Here is a 19,131-nt window from a genome sequence, read left to right as displayed (position 1 = left end):
TCTAGCCGCTTTATCCTTCTACAGGGTCGCAGGCAAGCTGGAGCCTATCCCAGCTGACTATGGGCGAAAGGTGGGGTACACCCTGGACAAGTCGCCAGGTCATCACAGGGCTGACACATAGACACAGACAACCATTCACACTCACATTCACACCTACGGTCAATTTAGAGTCACCAGTTAACCTAACCTGCATGTCTTTGGACTGTGGGGGAAACCGGAGCACCCGGAGGAAACCCACGCGGACACGGGGAGAACCTGCAAACTCCGCACAGAAAGGCCCTCGCCGGCCACGGGGCTCGAACCCGGACCTTCTTGCTGTGAGGCGACAGCGCTAACCACTACCACACAAAATCTCAATAAAAAACTTTTAAGTTCGTGGTTGTAAGGTGGAAAAAAGTGAAAAAGTTCAAGGGGTATGAATACTTTTGCAAGGCACTGTACATGCATAATAAGTGTCCTATTCCTTCGACTGCTTGCATTCTGATATAAGCGACAGCGGGGGGGATACGCAACTCAGCAGTAGCTCGCAGTTGATCTTGTTAGATTTTAACAACTAATCCTGTTTGTTTGGTCATATTGAATCGGGCCAGTTCTCTGTTTTGCCACTGCATTCAGGAGAAATTTATATTCTCGTACACTGATAGATGGCAATTACAGACTTTTCTCAGAATCAACAAGGACATTCCACACGCTGTTTAAAAGTGCACAACACAAAATATTATGTACACACAAGTATTTATTAATAAAATGCTTTCATGTATACCGCGGTGTCGATCTTAAATCCGTCACACCAGATTCAGCCCATGAAGGCTCTGGTAATGAGCTAAGGAGTTGAATTGTGGGTCTTATCTGAGGTAATCCCTAAACACTGAATTCCGTGACCCTTCATGACTGGAGAACGACACCTTGGGTCTATACAAGTACAAAGGAAAGCAAAAATAAAACCAACGAAAGCTCTAACTGACTGATGCAACATTTCATGAGCTCAGTGTATAGTACAGAACAGCTTTATCTAGTCCCAGTCAAAACCAACAATGGTGTGAAGTTTCGTCTTCTGGCTGCACTTGGTTTGGCTCGTGAAAACACATTTTCTATCAAACTTTTTAAAGAAGGATAGACTGTAAGCTGTGCAGCACTCTGGGAATACTCACAAAGAGGTATTCAACATTTTGGATTTCCATCCATACGCTAATGTCTATGCAGCACATGAGAAATGTCCAGAAAATAAAGCATCGCAGTATCTCTATTGATACATCGTGGAATGCAAGAAAAGGCTCATAATACAGATTATATGTAGGCCACCGGTAGAATAAACAGACATACAAGGTCCGTATACATTTACAAGAGGAAGCACCCAGGTTCACAAGGAACAATAATAGATACTGACAAATTCTAAAGACAGCCTCTGTCAGCATGAGTGACACTGGAGCGGTTTCATTTCAAACCAGGTCTGCGGTGGAATCAGCGGACATTCAGCTCAGTAAACTGCAGCACGCAGCATCGTCGTGATCTCAAGATACATCTTTAATTGAAGAAGAAAGAGAAAGCAGAGCAGTCTTAAGTAATATCAACAGAGATTTATGTGAAAAAGTGTGTGAGATTATTTGGGCAAGTCACTTACAGCTAGCAGGCTGTTCCTCAAATCGCCGCATTAACTGATCGTGTGTGAACTTCACAAAGGTGTCGTATTGTTCTGCAGTAGAAAGAAATCAATCCCCGGTCAAAAATATGACTGACGGTGTGAACAAATGAGTGGCTGATTAAAACGTCTTAAAGTGAATGCAATGCCTTATTGTAATGCTTTAAAATGAACATATAGAATTACAGTGGATATAAAAAGTGTGTACACTGCTGTTCAAAAGTTTGGGGTCACTTTGAAATGTCATTTTTGAAAGAAAAGCACTGTTCTTTTCAATGAAGATCACTTTAAACTAATCAGAAATGCACTCTATACATTGCTAATGTGGTAAATGACTATTCTAGCTGCAAATGTCTGGTTTTTGGTGCAATATCTCCATAGGTGTATAGAGGCCCATTTCCAGCAACTCTCACTCCAGTGTTCTAATGGTACAATGTGTTGCTCATTGCCTCAGAAGGCTAATGGATGATTAGAAAACCCTTGTACAATCATGTTAGCACAGCTGAAAACAGTTGAGCTCTTTAGAGAAGCTATAAAACTGACCTTCCTTTGAGCAGATTGAGTTTCTGGAGCATCACATTTGTGGGGTCGATTAAATGCTCAAAATGGCCAGAAAAATGTCTTGACTATATTTTCTATTCATTTTACAACTTATGGTGGTAAATAAAAGTGTGACTTTTCATGGAAAACACAACATTGTCTGGGTGACCCCAAACTTTTGAACGGTAGTGTACATACACACCCTGTTAAAATGATACTTTTTTTTTTAACATCAGAAAAACCTACGAGACTGCGATAAATAACTTCAAAACTTTCCCCACCTTTAATGTGACCTATAACCTGTACAATTCAATTGAAAAACAAACAAATCTGTTGGGGGGGGGAGTACAATAAGCTGGTTGCATAAGTGTGCACACCCTTAAAGCTCATAGGCAACGGTTTTAATTTTATGCACATTTGAAACTTTATATGTTAAAAAACCCTCTGTAATTTTCTTCAGGTCCCAAGAAGTATTGTTAATAAGTAATAATTAAAGCAAGTTAGCGCGGATCACGGCGAATTTCTGTTCGGCGATTTTCATGACCACTCGGTGTGTGATGTCATTCGAGACAAACAAACCGCTTGACTTGAGTCCACTTCTGTGTATTTGCATTGCCGTTCGGCTTGAGTGCAGATGTGCGTTCGGGAATTTCCAAAGAAAAACCATGCCTTATTGTTGTGCAGTGAACTGTAACAACGGGACCGGTTCAGGAAGAAGTTTTTACCTTTTTCCGAGACAGAAGAGACGAGACAGCGAGCGCATTGGCTTTTTCCGGAAGAGGAGAAGAGGCGGCGCGAGAGGGTTGGCTTTTTCCGGAAGAGGAGACGAGGCTTAGAGAGTGGATTGTGCGCGTGAAGCAGGAGTTTTGGCTTTTTCCAAAAGAGAAGACGAAGCGGAGAGAGTGGATTGTGTGCAGTCAAAGAAGAAACGGACCAGCAACGCTCAAGAAAAAGGAGAAGATTGGAGGTAAACATTTTTACCTTTTTCATTTAAATGCTCGGTAGTTGAAAAGAAATCATCGATAGACGAGAAGAGATGTCAGGCCCGATATATTGACACCGGGAAATACCGTGGATGGCAGGCTAACGTGGCCTACCGGCGCACTGTCAAGTAATCATTACCTATATCCACTATGGCTTCGCAACGGCCATAGGTTCATACATATATGGTTTCACCTCTCGATATTCAATTCGGAGAGTTCCTACTTCAAAATCGCTATCGCTTTCAGACATTTTACACAACCTCTCACGACCAAAGTCCGTACACGTGTGCTCAGTTCGCAGGTGTAAACAGAATTGCTCCCAGTCTGTTTGGCTTGAATGACGTCACGACGACGGTCCCCTGGCAGTGAAAGTGCGCGCAAGTTAGATGTAAACAAAACTTCAGAATTTGCCCAAAAACAGTACATTTTAACTGTTTTATTAAATTTTAGTGTGCAAATTAGACACCAGGAAGATTGAATTTGCATTTTGGGCCGTTCTTCTAGACAATAAAGTTGATATTCTATGTTTCACCTCCGCCCGTTGCCTAAGACCTTTAAACTAATACTTTGTTGAAGCACCTTTTGATTTAATTACAGCATTCAGTCTTTTTGGGTTCACACCTGCCATCAATTAAAAAGACTCTGATTAACCCCAAATAAAGTTCAGACATTTACTCAGTTGCATTGTCCAGCAAAAGCCAGGGTTCACAGAGAGCTTACAAAGCATCAGAGGGCTGTCATTGTTGAAAGGTATCAGTCAGGAGAAGGGGACAAAACATTTCCACGGCATTAGATATACCATGGAGCACAGTGAAGACCGTCATCAAGAAGTGGAGAAAATACAGGACAACAGTGACATTACAGAGAACTGGACGTCCCTCCGAAATTGATGAAAAGACGAGATGAAAACTGGTCAGGGAGGCTGCCAAGAGGCCTACAGCAACACTGAAGGAGCTGCAGGAATGTCTGGCAAGTACTGGTTGTGTACTACATGTGGCAACAATCTCCTGTATTCTCCATATGTCTGGACTATGAGGTAGGGTCAAAGAAAAACATCCAGGCCTGGCTAAATTTTGCAAAAAAAAAAAAACCCACATCAACTGTCCCAAAAGCATGTGGGAAAATGTGTTACGGTCTGATGAAACCAAGGTTGAACTTTTTGGCCACAATTCCAAAAGGTATGTTTGGCACAAAAACAATGCTGCGCATCACCAAAAGAACACTATACCCACGGTGAAGCATGGTGGTGGCAGCATTGTGTCTTGGGGTTGTTTTTCTTCAGCTGGAACAGGGGCTTTAGTCAAGGTGGAGGGAATTATGAACAGTTCTAAATACCAGTCAAGTTTGGCCCAAAACCTTCAGGTGTCTGCTAGAAAACTGAAGAGGAATTTCATCCTTCAGCATGACAATGACCCCAAAAAAGTTTTGGAATGGCGCAGCCAGAGCCCAGACCTAAATCCAATTGAAAATCTATGGGGTGACCTGAAGAGGGCTGTGCACAAGAGATGCCCTCGCAATCTGACAGATTTGGAGCGCTTTTGCAAGGAAGAGTGAGCAAATATTGCCAAGTCTAGATGTGGCAGGCTGATAGACTCCGACCCGAAAAGACTGAATGCTGCAATTAAATCAAAAGGTGCTTCAACAAAGTATTAGTTTAAGGGTGTGCACACTTATGCAACTAGCTTATTGCATGTTTTTTATTTATGTTTTTCCTCAAACAGATTTGTTTTTCAATGAAATTGTGCAGGTTATAGGTCACATTAAAGGTGGGAAAAGTTTTGAAATTATTTATCGTGTTCTCATTTTTTTACATCAGAAAAACCCATCATTTTAACGGTGTATGTACACTTATGTCCACTGTATTAGTAACAACCAAAATGAATTAATAAAGCAGGGGGAAATATTAATTATTTGTTATTTTATTACCAAGCACAAAACCAAATCAGTAAATCGTGGCATCCAGATCCCAGAAAAAGGCAGCCTTGCCTCAGGGCTAATCTCGCATGACGTCACGCGTGGAACCCCGGTTATCCGGGTCATTTCGGTTCATCTGGCTCCACGCTTGTTTACTCGCTGAAACTGGATATTGTTGTTGGAATCTTACAAAAAATAATGATGGGAAAGCACCAAGTTGTGTTTGGATATTCAAATTCATATACAAACAGGACAATCAGTTCGCAAATTTCCGAGAAATGGAAATTAATCTAACCTAAAGCGACAGTGGGTGAGGTTTGTACAATCGAAGCGGGCAGATTTCGTGTCGCCTACTACTAATAAATCTGATTCATCAAGTGTTCATCACCACCAGAACGACCACATGGGAATTATTGGAGGAAAAAAACCCAAAAACATTTATTTAATAAATGACATTTGATCTGACGTTTGGACTGTTCGTTGATTCCCCTATTATCACCCATTTCATAATTTCTTTTAATAATTACACTGAATAAGTATACGTTTTTAAAATTATATTTCTGCATTTATTGAGGTACATGTAAGTATTTTCCCTGTATTTTGCAGTAGACAGCTTAAAATAAAAATCCACAAACCAATCTGTGTTTCTAATTCTCTCTGGCTGGTGGTGCGCTATCGGTGCTGAGTGGGACTGTCGTGAACTGGCAGTTTTTCGTCTTGGGGACTCAAATGGCCCTTTTCCACTACCCTTTTTCAGCTCACTTCAGCCCGACACGGCTCGCGTTTCGACTACCTCAGAGCAGCACGACTCAGCTCGCTTCAGCCCTACTCAGCACCCAAAACCCGCACGGTTTTGGAGTGGGGCTGAACTGAGCCAAACCGAGCCGACTGGGGCTAGGGGCGTGAGGAGACACTCCCCTGTGCACTGATTGGTGAGGAGGAGTGTCCTCACATGCCCACACACGCCCCGCGAGCACGCTGGGATCTGTAAACACCGTAAACCCGGAAGAAGGAGAATTACGAATTACGAGAATTTCTGAAGCCTTATGCGCCTCGCCTCATCTATACGCTCTTGCCAGTATCTGTTGGCGTTGTTGGTGACAACAAGCCACAGCACCAAGACCAGCAACACTAACGACTCCATGTCCTCCATGTTTATTGTTTACTATCCAGGTCGTGAGACTACCGCTTAAAAGCTCACTGATGTCACTGTTTGCGCCGCCTAACAACATCACGTGACGTCCACCCACTTCCAGCCAGCACGGTTCAGCGCGGCTGTAGTCGAAATGCAACTCCAACAGCCCCGCTCAGCTCGACTCAGCCGCGTTGGTAGTAGAAAAGCGGCAAAAGATAACCATTTACTCTGGAATATCCTTGATAATCCATTTGCCTCTTCATCTGACATATAAGAATCCCAATCACTATCAGAATTCTCTCCAAAACCTGATTCCATATCGAGACTGGTCTAACTACTGCTGCGCACATGAATGAAATTGATACCTACATTGTTACACGTGTGACATCACGCACCCCTTCGGGATCTTCCGGTTCAGTCTCGTCAGATTCCGTGAAAATTGGCTGATTTTACTGATTTTTCCATTAATTTATGGCCTTTTGGATCAGCTACAGTTCAAAAACACACGGTCAAATGATTGTTGCTTTGTACAAGGGGGAAAAAAAAAAGAAAAAGTGTGGTTTAGGGACATTAAATTCATGTTGAAGGACAATCCTTTATTTGATTACAAACGAATGTTATTTACAACACACCACTATTATTCATAGTGAGTTTAGTTCTAGTTACATTTCACTGGATGCTGTTTAACAATTCTGTTATAAATATACTGTATAGCATAGCTGCTTGAAATTCAGGACGCATGCTGATCTCAGTCCTGTTAGTTTAAAAAAAAAAAAAAATCCAACTGTACTTCCAACAAAAATGTGCTACTAAATAATGTCTGATAATGGAGAAATGTGAGTTCAGTATAAAAGTGTCTAGATTCTGGTTTTTAATATAGATGCTGTCAGAGACTATGTTTTGCAGTCTTAAACACTGTAGTTAGCATACACGCAGCACAAACTTTAGGGGTGTTCACACGGCAACTTTTACTCCGGTGTAGCACCGGGGCTGCCCCGGTAGAGCGTTCACACGGTACTAAGTTATAGCGGTGTAGCCCCTGAAAGCTGCTTAAACCGGTGCAAATCTAACTCTGTCGGGAGGTGGTTTAAGAAATTTACTCCGGAGTAAATGCTAGTTTGCGGGGCAGCACTGATATAAAATAGGACGTCTGAACGCTACAGGGGTAGACTCGCTACGCGTGAGGAGAGTTGATTACATACGGGCATTGCATAATTTGCATCCTGGTATTTTGCGCTTCCAAAATGGCGAACATCAACAACAGAACTGCGCGTCTTCCAGTGTTGCCAGATTGGGCGGTTTTAAGTGCATTTTGGCGGATTTGAACATATTTTGGGCTGGAAAACGTCAGCAGTATCTGGCAACACTGGTGTCTTCATCCACGTTGTTTTCCCGGCGCTTGGTGATGCCATGACAACCAGGAAAAGGAAGTACATTTTCACGCATGCGCATATTTCATTTCCGCATTATTACTATCGTATAGCACGGTCGCAAAAACTGCCGTGCGAACGCAAGTGGGGCTGCACCGGTGCTAACACGCTTCTCTCTAGTAAGCAGGTTTGTGACGTGTGAACGCTCCACAAAATTTACACCGGTGTAAGATATATCACAACAAAATACATCGGTGCAGCATCGATGCAAATATGTGCCGTGTGAACACCCCTTTAGTAATCTACCAGGTTCTGAAAAGGCCTCAGGAAAATACTCTCTTTTGAATTGCACTTTCAAGTATTTCTTGTTTTATTGATCCTGACACAAAGCATTTAACACAAACCTGCCAATTTGGATGTCATGATCTCCTCATATTCTTCTCGGACTTTATCTTCACGTTCCTTCAAAAGGCGTTCGCACAGCATGCCGACCTGTTTTAAAGTGAACAGCGGCTGTTCTCTTCTTGTGGGTGAAACGGCTCCAGAGGATGTCTCTGTAAAATACAGTGTTCTGTGGTGAGCACGGTTGCTGATCAGTAAATCTGGTTATATTATCCAGCTCCACTGGTTTGAAACCCTTCACGTTACAGTTGGTTGCAACCTATGGGGCTGTGAACATGCCTTGAGTGACAAGCTGTAAGCTTAGTAACTTTCACTCGATTTGGTGTCCAATCTCTGATGACCGTTGATCGTTTCCCCATGACCAATCACTGTTCACCAGTTTCCCAATGTCCAAGTCAAAGTCCCTCTCGTGCCAGGATCTAGTCTCCTGTCCCAATACTACCCATGGTGCGCATTTTCATACTGGTTGTGGGGAGGCGCATGGGTGTGGCGTCGATCTCCGTTTCACTAGCCCTCGGCCTCTCACCCATAGACATATAAACATAGACGCCGCCTTCTGCGTAGAATCATACGTCATCCTCGCCGCCATATTGGATGTGGCAAAGTGGAGATTCTTCAACCGTCTCTGGTATAGCGTCTAGGCAGTAGCCGAGAATAAAGATGCCTCATTCATGTGCTGTGTTTAACTGTACCAACAGGTTTACCGTCCAAACGAGATCACGTGATTACCTTTCACAGGTGAGACTGGAAAAATACTTTTCATTGTATTTGGTCATTATTAGTGCTGGGAATAACGGCGTTAGAGTATAACGGTGTTACTAACGGAGCCACATTTTGGGTAACGGAATAATTACTTAGTTACTTAATCCATATTTGTATCGCCGTTACCGTTACTCGGGAAGTAACGTGATGCGTTACAATTTGATATGGGCGCCTTGACAACATGAGCATTGGCAACACGGTACCGCAATATATTATAATAATTATGTACCAATATGGCTTTTACATTCTCCCATTCACCCTTTGAATGCAAGAGAACAAATCGTGATTTGCTAAGATGTTCTAGGTGGGTGGAGTCGATTGTGTTTTCCCGCTACGCACACACAGTGATGGGAATAACGGCGTTAGAAATAAACGGCGTTACTAACGGCGTTACTTTTTTTAATAACGAGTAATCTAACTAATTACTTTTTACATCGTTATAACACCGTTCCTGTTACTTACAATAAAATACTATGCGTTACTTTATTAAAGCTGCTCTACTCTGCTGTGGGGCGGGGAGACGCGAGACAACGGCACAGTAAGCCAATCAGAGTAGATTTGGACAACATACGTAGGTAGGCCACGCCTACTGCACTACTGCACACTCTTTCAATCAGAAGACCCAGCGATGGCGAGCGGTCAGCCCAGCACTGCGCTTTCACACTGGAAATACAGCCATTACTTTTCATTACTTGAAATAAAAGGCAAGAGTGTTTACGTGCAATGCACATTATGTCGAGGAACAAAGCGTTTGTCCTCGTCAGTGGCCAGTAATTAGTAACAATTTTAATAACTACAAAAATATATTACATTTGATAGATGTCTTATCTCACATTGTCCCACAAAACTATTAATATAGTGTAGATAACGTTACTAATTGGTTCTGTTAAGTGTCCATTTCAGTCATTAAACACATTTAACATTCACTTTTATTATGATTACACTAATTGAATTTGATTTTTTTTTTTGAGGGGGAACAAAATGTAACGGAATAATTACTTTCCCTGGTAATTAGTTACTTTAATGACAAAGTAACTCCGTTACTAACTCAGTTACTTTTTGGGAAAAGTAACTAGTAACTATAACTAATTACTTTTTGAAAGTAACGTGCCCAACACTGGTCATTATAACGTAATTTTACAAACAGATTTTTCTGACTTCGTGGCTAATATGAAGTCTCGCGCATAATAGCCGCTCGGTGAAACCTGTCTCCAAACAACGAAGTATTTCCTTCGTAACTACGCTGATTGTTGTTAGTTGCTTAGCTAACTTTTCACATACTATGTAGGTTTCCCAAAAATAAAGACATGAAAAAGCAGTGGGAGACAGCTGTGCGACGGGAAGGGTTTTCTGCTACTCCGTCATCCATGCTCTGCAGTGAACACTTCAGAACGGAGGATTTTGACAGAACAGGTCAGACGGTCAGGATCAGAGAGGGAGCTGTTCCTTCAGTCTTCAGTTTCCCAGCTCATCTAGGTCACACCTCCCACGGAATATTGACGGGTATTTCGCACACTATTTATAACCATCACATTAAAAGTTATACATGTTGTTTTGATGCCTGTTTGTTTCCCAAATATATACGTGTGTCTCTTAATGGGTGAATAAAAGGCATCGAGTTAAATATTATTGTAGAAAGGGGCTTTATCAAGTTCAGTCCATTTACTTGCATTGGTTTACGGGGAAGATTTGCCACATCCAATACGGCGGACACTCTGATGTATCCCAGCAATGGGGACACTAGCTCAATGCGGCGTCTATGTTTATATGTCTATGCTCTCACCTATTATATAGCTTATAGCATTACAGTGGGGGGCCAGTCCTCTGGTAACCGTGAGAGTTTAACTCCCTACTCACATCTGCAGCGTGCCTTGCCAGATGGCATTTTTACGACGGTCTTTGGTATGACCCGACCGCGAGTAGAACTCACGATCTCCCGGTCGAGAGGCGGACACGCTAACCACTAGGTCAACTTGCGGTCAATGTCCAATTGCTGATCAGAATTTCTTTGTTCTTAATTTTAAACTCTCACCTTGGTTATGTTTCCAAGCAATGAAAAGCAAGATATCCCTTATGCAACAGTTCGTGTCCATTTCCTGACTATCAGTAATTTAGCTCTGTGTTCATTATAGAAATTACAACATTGTATAAATACATAAATGGTTAGTTTGACTCTAATTTGCAAATAGTTATGGTGCCATGATCAAAGGCTACTACTTTCTATATTAAAGAAAGAGTTAGGTTTATAATCTGCCCTTTTCTATTCTGATCAAACTCTTTTCTATCTTAAGTGCCTTCAGGAAATCCGGTTCCATAAAGAAAGATATTTTGATATACAAATGATTTAGGGGCTTATAGCGACCGTCTATTTAAAACATGCCTTAACTTACTTTCTCTCAAAGGACTGGTGATATTTATTACTCATCTTTCAGATATTTATTACTCATCTTTTTAGTGTGAGACAATTAACACAGTGACTGAAGCTCAACTCACCTTGGAAACTGGACCCACTCAGAAGAGAGGCGTGAGACTGAGACATAAAAGCTGAACAAGCCTCAGGCTGCTGAAAACTTCCATCCAAATGCTTCCGCTTCTGCATGCGCTTGTATTCTTGCTTTATGTTATGAAGGATTTGCTCTGTTTTAAGAAAGAAACTGTGGATTAATAATAATAATAATAATAGAGCAGTGGCTACAATTATCGACGCCTTAACGATCTTTTGGCCATTGCAAAAGTAGAAAAGACTTTCAATATGTAAATTGTGCATGAATAATTACTCAAACTTCCATGGGGGGGATTCCCGATTATTTAGCGTACGCATCTCCCGTAACCCGGTACAGGACGGAACAGTACCGTCGCACATTTTAATGTGGTGTCACGTATTTTCTTATATTTGCCTTCCGGGTTTTTATATGCTGTTCCGTCCCATGTACAACAAGTGTTCCGTCCCGCAATGCCATTTTTGTGACATTTACAGTATTTACATAATGTATAATCGTACCTTTTTTTGTTCCAGTTTAACAGAGACATCCGTCATGTCCACCATTTTATCTATCGGTACTTACATTAGTCATCCCGCCTTTATAGATGAACCTGCCCCGTCATGTATGATAAATAAAGTTAGAAGAAAAACAAAATATATTGTTTAGTTGTTTTATCATCAAAGCAGGGAATTTCTTTGTGACGTCACGCCGAGGTATATTCCGTAATTGGAGTTCCGAGCTTTTAGATCAATTCTGATGGAAAATATCGTGAATATAACGTTAATACAATGTGACGGGATATAATAATACTGGATAATCAAAGAATACGTGACAGTGATAAGTGTGAGTACAAGATGTTAAGTATGAAACCCCTGAATATTTAGAAAACGTAACGTTATTGCAACGTACCGTCCCGTTCCGGTTCATACTTTCCGTACCGGGTTATGGAAGACAGCTTAGCATATCAGATCACGTGACACCTGTCCACAGTTATTGACATCCAGATGATTATTTATTAAAAAAGGTACCCTATGGGTACATGTGGCCACTGCTTGTAAATAAAAGTTTTCTGATACCATGTCCATACAGTAAATATAGCGTGTATATTTACTCTGTGAGGCAGTAGCTACAAAAATGAAGCGTAATCCAAAAATGAACAATCACAGAAGTAAAACATACCAAGTGTCTGTACTTTATATTATTCTACTCTTACAGTTTTCGAAACTGAAACCTCCGAACCGAGGCTGACATACACACGCTGTCGCCATGACCCAAACTCTTATTTCCCGGAAACGGCCCGGCGGTAGAACTCAGTGGTCTCAATACTCTTTTCGACAACTTCCTGTAACAACTCGTAAGTGCGTCACATCTACATCACACATAGGACCTACTGGCTTAAAGGGGAACAGAGGGCAATATATAGAGTAAATATAACAATAAAACACACATTAACGAACCTTATTCAAGACTTACAAAAGTTTTTTGTTCTAAGGTTGGAAAGTTATAGTGTTTTGAAAGTAGCTCGAGCAAACTATTTCCGCAGTTTGAACAGCCCGCCATGATATTAATTTTATCCAATCAGAATGCACGTTCATTTTCTCTGCGTAACACTCATGACGTATGTGCCCAGTTATGTTGGCTCATTGAGGTTGGGACTAGCACGTGTGAATCGGAAAGTAGGATGAATTGTAAGTGATCGGCTACACAAACTGGTTCAAACTGGTACCCTTCTAAGCCATAGCCTGCTTGCAGTGTGTCTTGCGGGATCTCTTTGTATGATTCGACAGAGCTGTCGCTTTCACTTGATGCGCCCGACGCCATGATTACACGCTTCTCTCCTAGTGCAGTGGGTAGTGCTGACGTCACGGTCTTTTAAAAATGGCGACTCTTGTGCCGTTTAGCGTACCGACTATTATATTTACAATTACCAAGATATTTCGTTGTTTTCTAGTACATAAATTTGATAGAATACTTAAGAATACGTTACTTTGTCACATCAGCAACTGTATATATTATATTTGGTACCCCTTTAAGAAGGCGAGGAAAAGGGAGACAACCCCTGGAGTATACTTTAAAATAGGAACACACTTTCCCTCGGTAATAAACATGTCTGAAAGCGATTTCTTTAGTTGAGTCCATTTATTTCGAATGGTGAACGGAACTGTATACACTCACCGGCTATTTTAATAGGAACACCTGTATGCGTAATTGTTACACTCATTCTTACATTACGATGACGTAGTGGCTACAGGCTCTATGACGCAGTCGCCACAAAAAATAAATCGGGATGTGGTATTAACTTAACAAAACATAGGTTTTATTTAAATTGTGTTTTACATAGACATATTTCGTGCAAAATATTTTTTATATAAATATATCGGCGGCGGCATGGTGGTGTAGTGGTTAGCGCTGTCGCCTCACAGCAAGAAGGTCCTGGGTTCGAGCCCCATGGCCGGCGAGGGCCTTTCTGTGTGGAGTTTGCATGTTCTCCCCGTGTCCGCGTGGGTTTCCTCCGGGTGCTCCGGTTTCCTCCACAGTCCAAAGACATGCAGGTTAGGTTAACTGGTGACTCTAAATTGACCGTAGGTGTGAATGTGAGTGTGAATGGTTGTGTGTCTATGTGTCAGCCCTGTGATGACCTGGCGACTTGTCCAGGGTGTACCCCGCCTTTCGCCTGTAGTCAGCTGGGATAGGCTCCAGCTTGCCTGCGACCCTGTAGAACAGGATAAAGCGGCTACAGATAATGAGATGAGATGAGATAAATATATCGACGTCGGTGCTTACGTAAATGAGGAAGTAATTCTGATGTTTGTAAACAAATGAACTGAATGTTTAACCTGCGTCAGAAAATCTTTTTGTTCCACTTTCTAAGTATCTTCGTAGATCACATTTTGTTAATCATTCATTATTTATATTCATTTCTAGTTTTGTAGTTTACCAATAAATGTCAACATGCAACTGACACTGTAACCACACGAAAATCCAAGTCAAAGGTCGCGTGTCGTTCCTCAAACCAAAACTTCATAGTTTTACATCTAAAAAATATAAAATGTCGACTGATATTGTAATACGTGGCAGATATTTACAACACACTGCAAAAATATTTTCTGAACGGAATAGAAAAATCTGAGTAATTCAAGCATGTATTTTTATTTTTTTTTTAATATGCAAGGAATTTAATTCTGGTCTAATTCTATTCATTGCAATAGGATTCCAAATCCTCTATAAACATTCCATTCTGTTACGAATCAGGAAAAAAAAAAAGAAGTTATTATAAAATCACAGCAATTTTTTTTTTTTTTTTAAAGAAGTACTTCATCTCCAACAATGCTACACAAAGCTCGATCCATAACAGTTGTAAATGTCACTTAATTCCACAGGGTGTCGATAATGGTGGACACTGGTGAAAGTGATCACTATTATCGACAACTCACGTGACTCTCAAACGCACGTTTAGATACAAAATGGTGACTGTCAAACAAAAGAGTAAGAAATAAAGTAGGTTTTGACAAGGATGTCATGAAATGTCGGTGAATTAGTATAGGTAATTGTATGGGGCCGAGTAAAATTAAGGATTAATTTCAAGTGATTTCGAAGTTTCGCGACTCGGGCAATTTCAAAACTTTGAAATCACGAGTGAAATTGATCCTTAATTTTACGAGGAACCATACGATTACTTGTTTATAATATACAGGGCCAAATTCATATTTCGGAAGCCATTCAAGTTCACAACATTTGTCATTCACGTTTTCTGAACCAATCAGGGCGCAAGACTATCTTGCACGTTTGAATCAGTTTCTAAAGCTTCTTTCATCATGACATGGCGACACGACACGGGGATTTTGAGGTTTATCATTTCTTCGTCAAATATAGTGAAACGCGGCATTGCTGAGTCAGCCATTTTGTTGACAAAATGTTATTGATTAATTTTTGTAACCGTAACCAAGTAACGAACTAGCCAATAGCATTTCAGAAATACGGCCCCGTGTTAAAGTGCATATCACGGGTAAATTCAGGAGCAAGATCAATGTAATTCTCCTATTTTATATTAAACTTTGGTCAAATATCTGTCACATTTTGTGCAATTTTTTTTACCTTGCGCAATACCAGAAAAATTCAGTTAAATTCAAGCCATTTGAGGCGAATTGGTCCGCCTCTGAAAAAAACTTGGCATTTGGATTTCCCGGGAAACATTGATTTTCGTGACGTCGCGTGTGGGACGCCTCCTTCTGAATCCTACGTCAGCGCTGGTTTGTTTATGAGAAAACGACCTGGTGGTTTTCTGCAAATTTCTTCAATGTAATTATTAAAACGGTTAACAGATGTATCGTAGGAGGGTGTAGCAACACCAGTCTTGATGGGATTAGTACTCATCGTTTCCCAAAAGCCCGGACAGTGAAAGAGAAATGGGAGCGCTTCATGCGAGGCACCCGGAAAAATTGGCTACATGCTACAGACTACAGCATCATATGTGGGGCTCACTTCACAAGGCCCGACGACTTTGAGAACTATTTGCAGTGGGAAATGGGCTTCACGAGGCAACTTGATCTGAAAAAAAAAAAACAAAAAACAAAAACACAGTTCCATCTGTCAGAATGCCCAAAGCAACACCGTCTCCATTTGTGTCAGCGTCACCAAAGGAGCCAACCATGCTCGTCTCCCCTGACGGAAGGCGAAGTGCCGCATCCACTGAGGCCCTCGAAGCCGAGGACCAAACAGAGCCGAGAAAAAGACCAAGAAAATTGGAAATTCACAAGTTGACTGTTGCCAGGGTAAGAAATAAGAGAGACTATACTCTAAATTAGGTGTTCCTGTGTTTGTGTGGTACACGGATGATGTTATTTATTGACACACACAAAAGTAAACAACACGAAAGCGCTGGGCGATAATACACTTACTTCACATGTATTATTTACATCCCCGGTGTTGTCTCCGTCATCTTCACTACTTGAATCATCATCAAATCCAAACAGATGAAGCCCTAACTCTGACATCTCATTACATCCTTCATCCAAAGGTGAAGTAACATGGCGCTCAAGTGACAATTCCATATTTCAATACAAAGTCGCTAGCTGCTAAACTTGGTCTACACAGGCTGTGCACTGAAACCGTGCAGGCTCTCGCAGCCTGCTGGCGCTTCCGCAGGTGACGTCACGAATCCGGGTCCAGACTCCCTTGGGATTTTTCCAGACGCGTTTTGTTATCTCATCTCATTATCTCTAGCCTAGTTCTACAGGGTCGCAGGCAAGCCGGAGCCTATCCCAGCTGACTACGGGCGAGAGGCGGGGTACACCCTGGACAAGTCGCCAGGTCATCACAGGGCTGACACATAGACACAGACAACCATCCACACTCACATTCACACCTACGCTCAATTTATGGCCCTTTTCCACTACCCTTTTTCAGCTCACTTCAGCTCGCTTCAGCCCGACACGGCTCGCGTTTCGACTACCAAAAAACAGCACGACTCAGCTCGCTTCAGCCCTGCTTAGCCCCTAAAACTCGCACCGTTTTGGAGTGGGGCTGAAGCGAGCCAAAGCGAGCGGAGTGAGGCTGGGGGTGTGAGCAGACACTCCCCTGTGCACTGATTGGTGAGGAGGAGTGTCCTCACATGCCCACACACGCCCCGCGAGCACGCTAGGATCTGTAAACACCGCAAACCCGGAAGAAGAAGAATTACGAATTACGAGAATTTCTGAAGCCTTATGCGCCTCGCCTCATCTATACGCTCTTGCCAGTATCTGTTGGCGTTGTCGGTGACAACAAGCCACAGCACCAAGACCAGCAACACTAACGACTCCATGTCCTCCATGTTTATTGTTTACTATTCGGGTCGTGAGACTACCGCTTAAAAGCTCACTGATGTCACTGTTTGCGCTGCTTAACGACATCACGTGACGTCCACCCACTTTCGCTAACTCCACCCAATGTGTCCACCCACTTCCAGCCAGCACGGTTCAGCGCGGTTGTAGTCGAAATGTAACTCCAACAGCCCCGCTCAGCTCGACTCAGCACGGCACGGAAGTGGAAGAAGTGTAGTGGAAAAGCGGCATTAGAGTCACCAGTTAACCTAACCTGCATGTCTTTGGACTGTGGGGGAAACCGGAGCACCCGGAGGAAACCCACGCAGACACGGGGAGAACATGCAAACTCCACACAGAAAGGCCCTCGCCGGCCATGGGGCTCGAACCCGGACCTTCTTGCTGTGAGGCGACAGCGCTAACCACTACACCACCGTGCCGCCCGTGTTTTGTTTATATATATATATATATATATATATATATATATATATATAAATAAAAAATTTTTTTTTTCTGCTGTAGACAGATGGCCTTGTGCAAAATTAGAATTTGGTCCAGGATATGCACTTTAAGAAAGAAAAAAAAAATCCCTCCTTGATTGACCAATCAGAATTGAGTAATTTGGCCCTATGTATTATAAGATCAGTAAAAACATGTCTATGATCTTTCCACCATGCTTACCTGTGATGATCACGTTCTCAAATTGCTGATCGTGATGATGAAAAAAATAAGTAAATTAAAATAATCTCTCTCAGGTCACGAGCTGTCATCAGACGGCAAGATCAAAGGACGAGGCGGGTCTTCCGGTTGATTAATTAACCAATCATAACTGTTGTTACTGAAACTCACCTTTGTAAAACTGTTTATTGGTAAATCTGAAAAGGTGTCAATAATTATGGATTGTCGGTAATTGCAGCCACTGCTCTAATAATAATAATAATAATAATAATAAAGATATGTATGGATGTAACACTGAATTAAAGATTTAAGGAGCGCACTGCATGACACAAGAAGCCATTTTATATTGACTGACCATACCGTTACGCAGCCTGTTGTTGGTATTTAACTAACTGTGTAAACCCGAGCAGAAACATGCCGTCCCTGTTATAGAGCCATAAATCAGACCTGTGGTGAGAGAGACGGAGATCTGGCTGAAAGGACTCGGCTCATGACGCAGGTAACTCCTCGGGGCTGAGGACTGCGAGACCGGGGCGCATCTCCTCCTTTTCGACGAGCCGGGATTCAGCAAAGGGTCGAAATCCATCGTCCTCTTCAGTGTAGCTCCACAAGCCATTGCTGCTGGTTTTAGACACCTCGAAACGCGACCAAAAACAAACCGTAATTTTAAAAAATAAAACAAACCAACAATAAAAACGTCGCGTTCGCTCGGCTCCTGGAAGCCGCTCGAGCTTCTGCTTAGCAAAACTGTTAGCTAGCTTAGCTAACTTCCCGCTAGCAATGCTAACTCTTCCAAAGGCCGTTCGGTTGCTAACGAGATTGCCGAAGTTATATAAACCAGTTTACTGTAAATATCAACCAAATCCTTGTATTTCTTCTCGCTCAGATCTCTCTGATAGTCTTCCGCTTCGGTTACAAGAGAACTGCGGTGATTATTATTTTTTTTTTTTCCGCTGACAGCGATTTTCAAGCACATACACAGTTGAACAAATTGTTCTTCGCTGCTTGTTTATCTTTCGCCACCATTTTTTACCAATATGTTGTTAATTATTGGGTCTTTTTCTTCTTCGTCGCTATTTGTTCCCAGCAGGAAATCTAAACAAAAATGTTTACTGCCCCCTTCTGGTGGATCTCATATTGCCCATCCAGGCTTTACTCAAGATTTAAAGACGTACTGCACTTTTAAATGTGTGTGTGGTTTTTTTTTTTTCTAGAGGTGGATAAAGTACCCAACTTAAGCCAAAGTACAGATCTCATCTCATCTCATCTCATTATCTCTAGCCGCTTTATCCTGTTCTACAGGGTCGCAGGCAAGCTGGAGCCTATCCCAGCTGACTACGGGCGAAAGGCGGGGTACACCCTGGACAAGTCGCCAGGTCATCACAGGGCTGACACATAGACACAGACAACCATTCACACTCACA

General features: G+C 42.1%; 1 protein-coding gene across 1 annotated transcript; it reads right to left on the bottom strand.

Moving 5' to 3' along the window:
- Positions 1-718: 718 nt before the first annotated feature.
- Positions 719-18,769, bottom strand: LOC132894569 (akirin-2-like). The gene is made up of 5 exons (XM_060934572.1): positions 18,155-18,769; positions 11,239-11,382; positions 7,986-8,135; positions 1,622-1,693; positions 719-1,522 (listed from the first exon to the last, which is right to left on the bottom strand). Exons 1-5 carry the CDS (start codon positions 18,321-18,323, stop codon positions 1,512-1,514), a joined length of 546 nt encoding a protein of 181 aa, XP_060790555.1. The 5' UTR covers positions 18,324-18,769; the 3' UTR covers positions 719-1,511.
- Between the last annotated feature and the right edge of the window lie 362 nt (positions 18,770-19,131).

The sequence above is a fragment of the Neoarius graeffei genome, chromosome 11 (assembly GCF_027579695.1).
Source record: "Neoarius graeffei isolate fNeoGra1 chromosome 11, fNeoGra1.pri, whole genome shotgun sequence".
Classification (NCBI taxonomy): Eukaryota; Metazoa; Chordata; class Actinopteri; order Siluriformes; family Ariidae; genus Neoarius; species Neoarius graeffei.
This window is presented reverse-complemented; position numbering and strand designations above follow the sequence as displayed.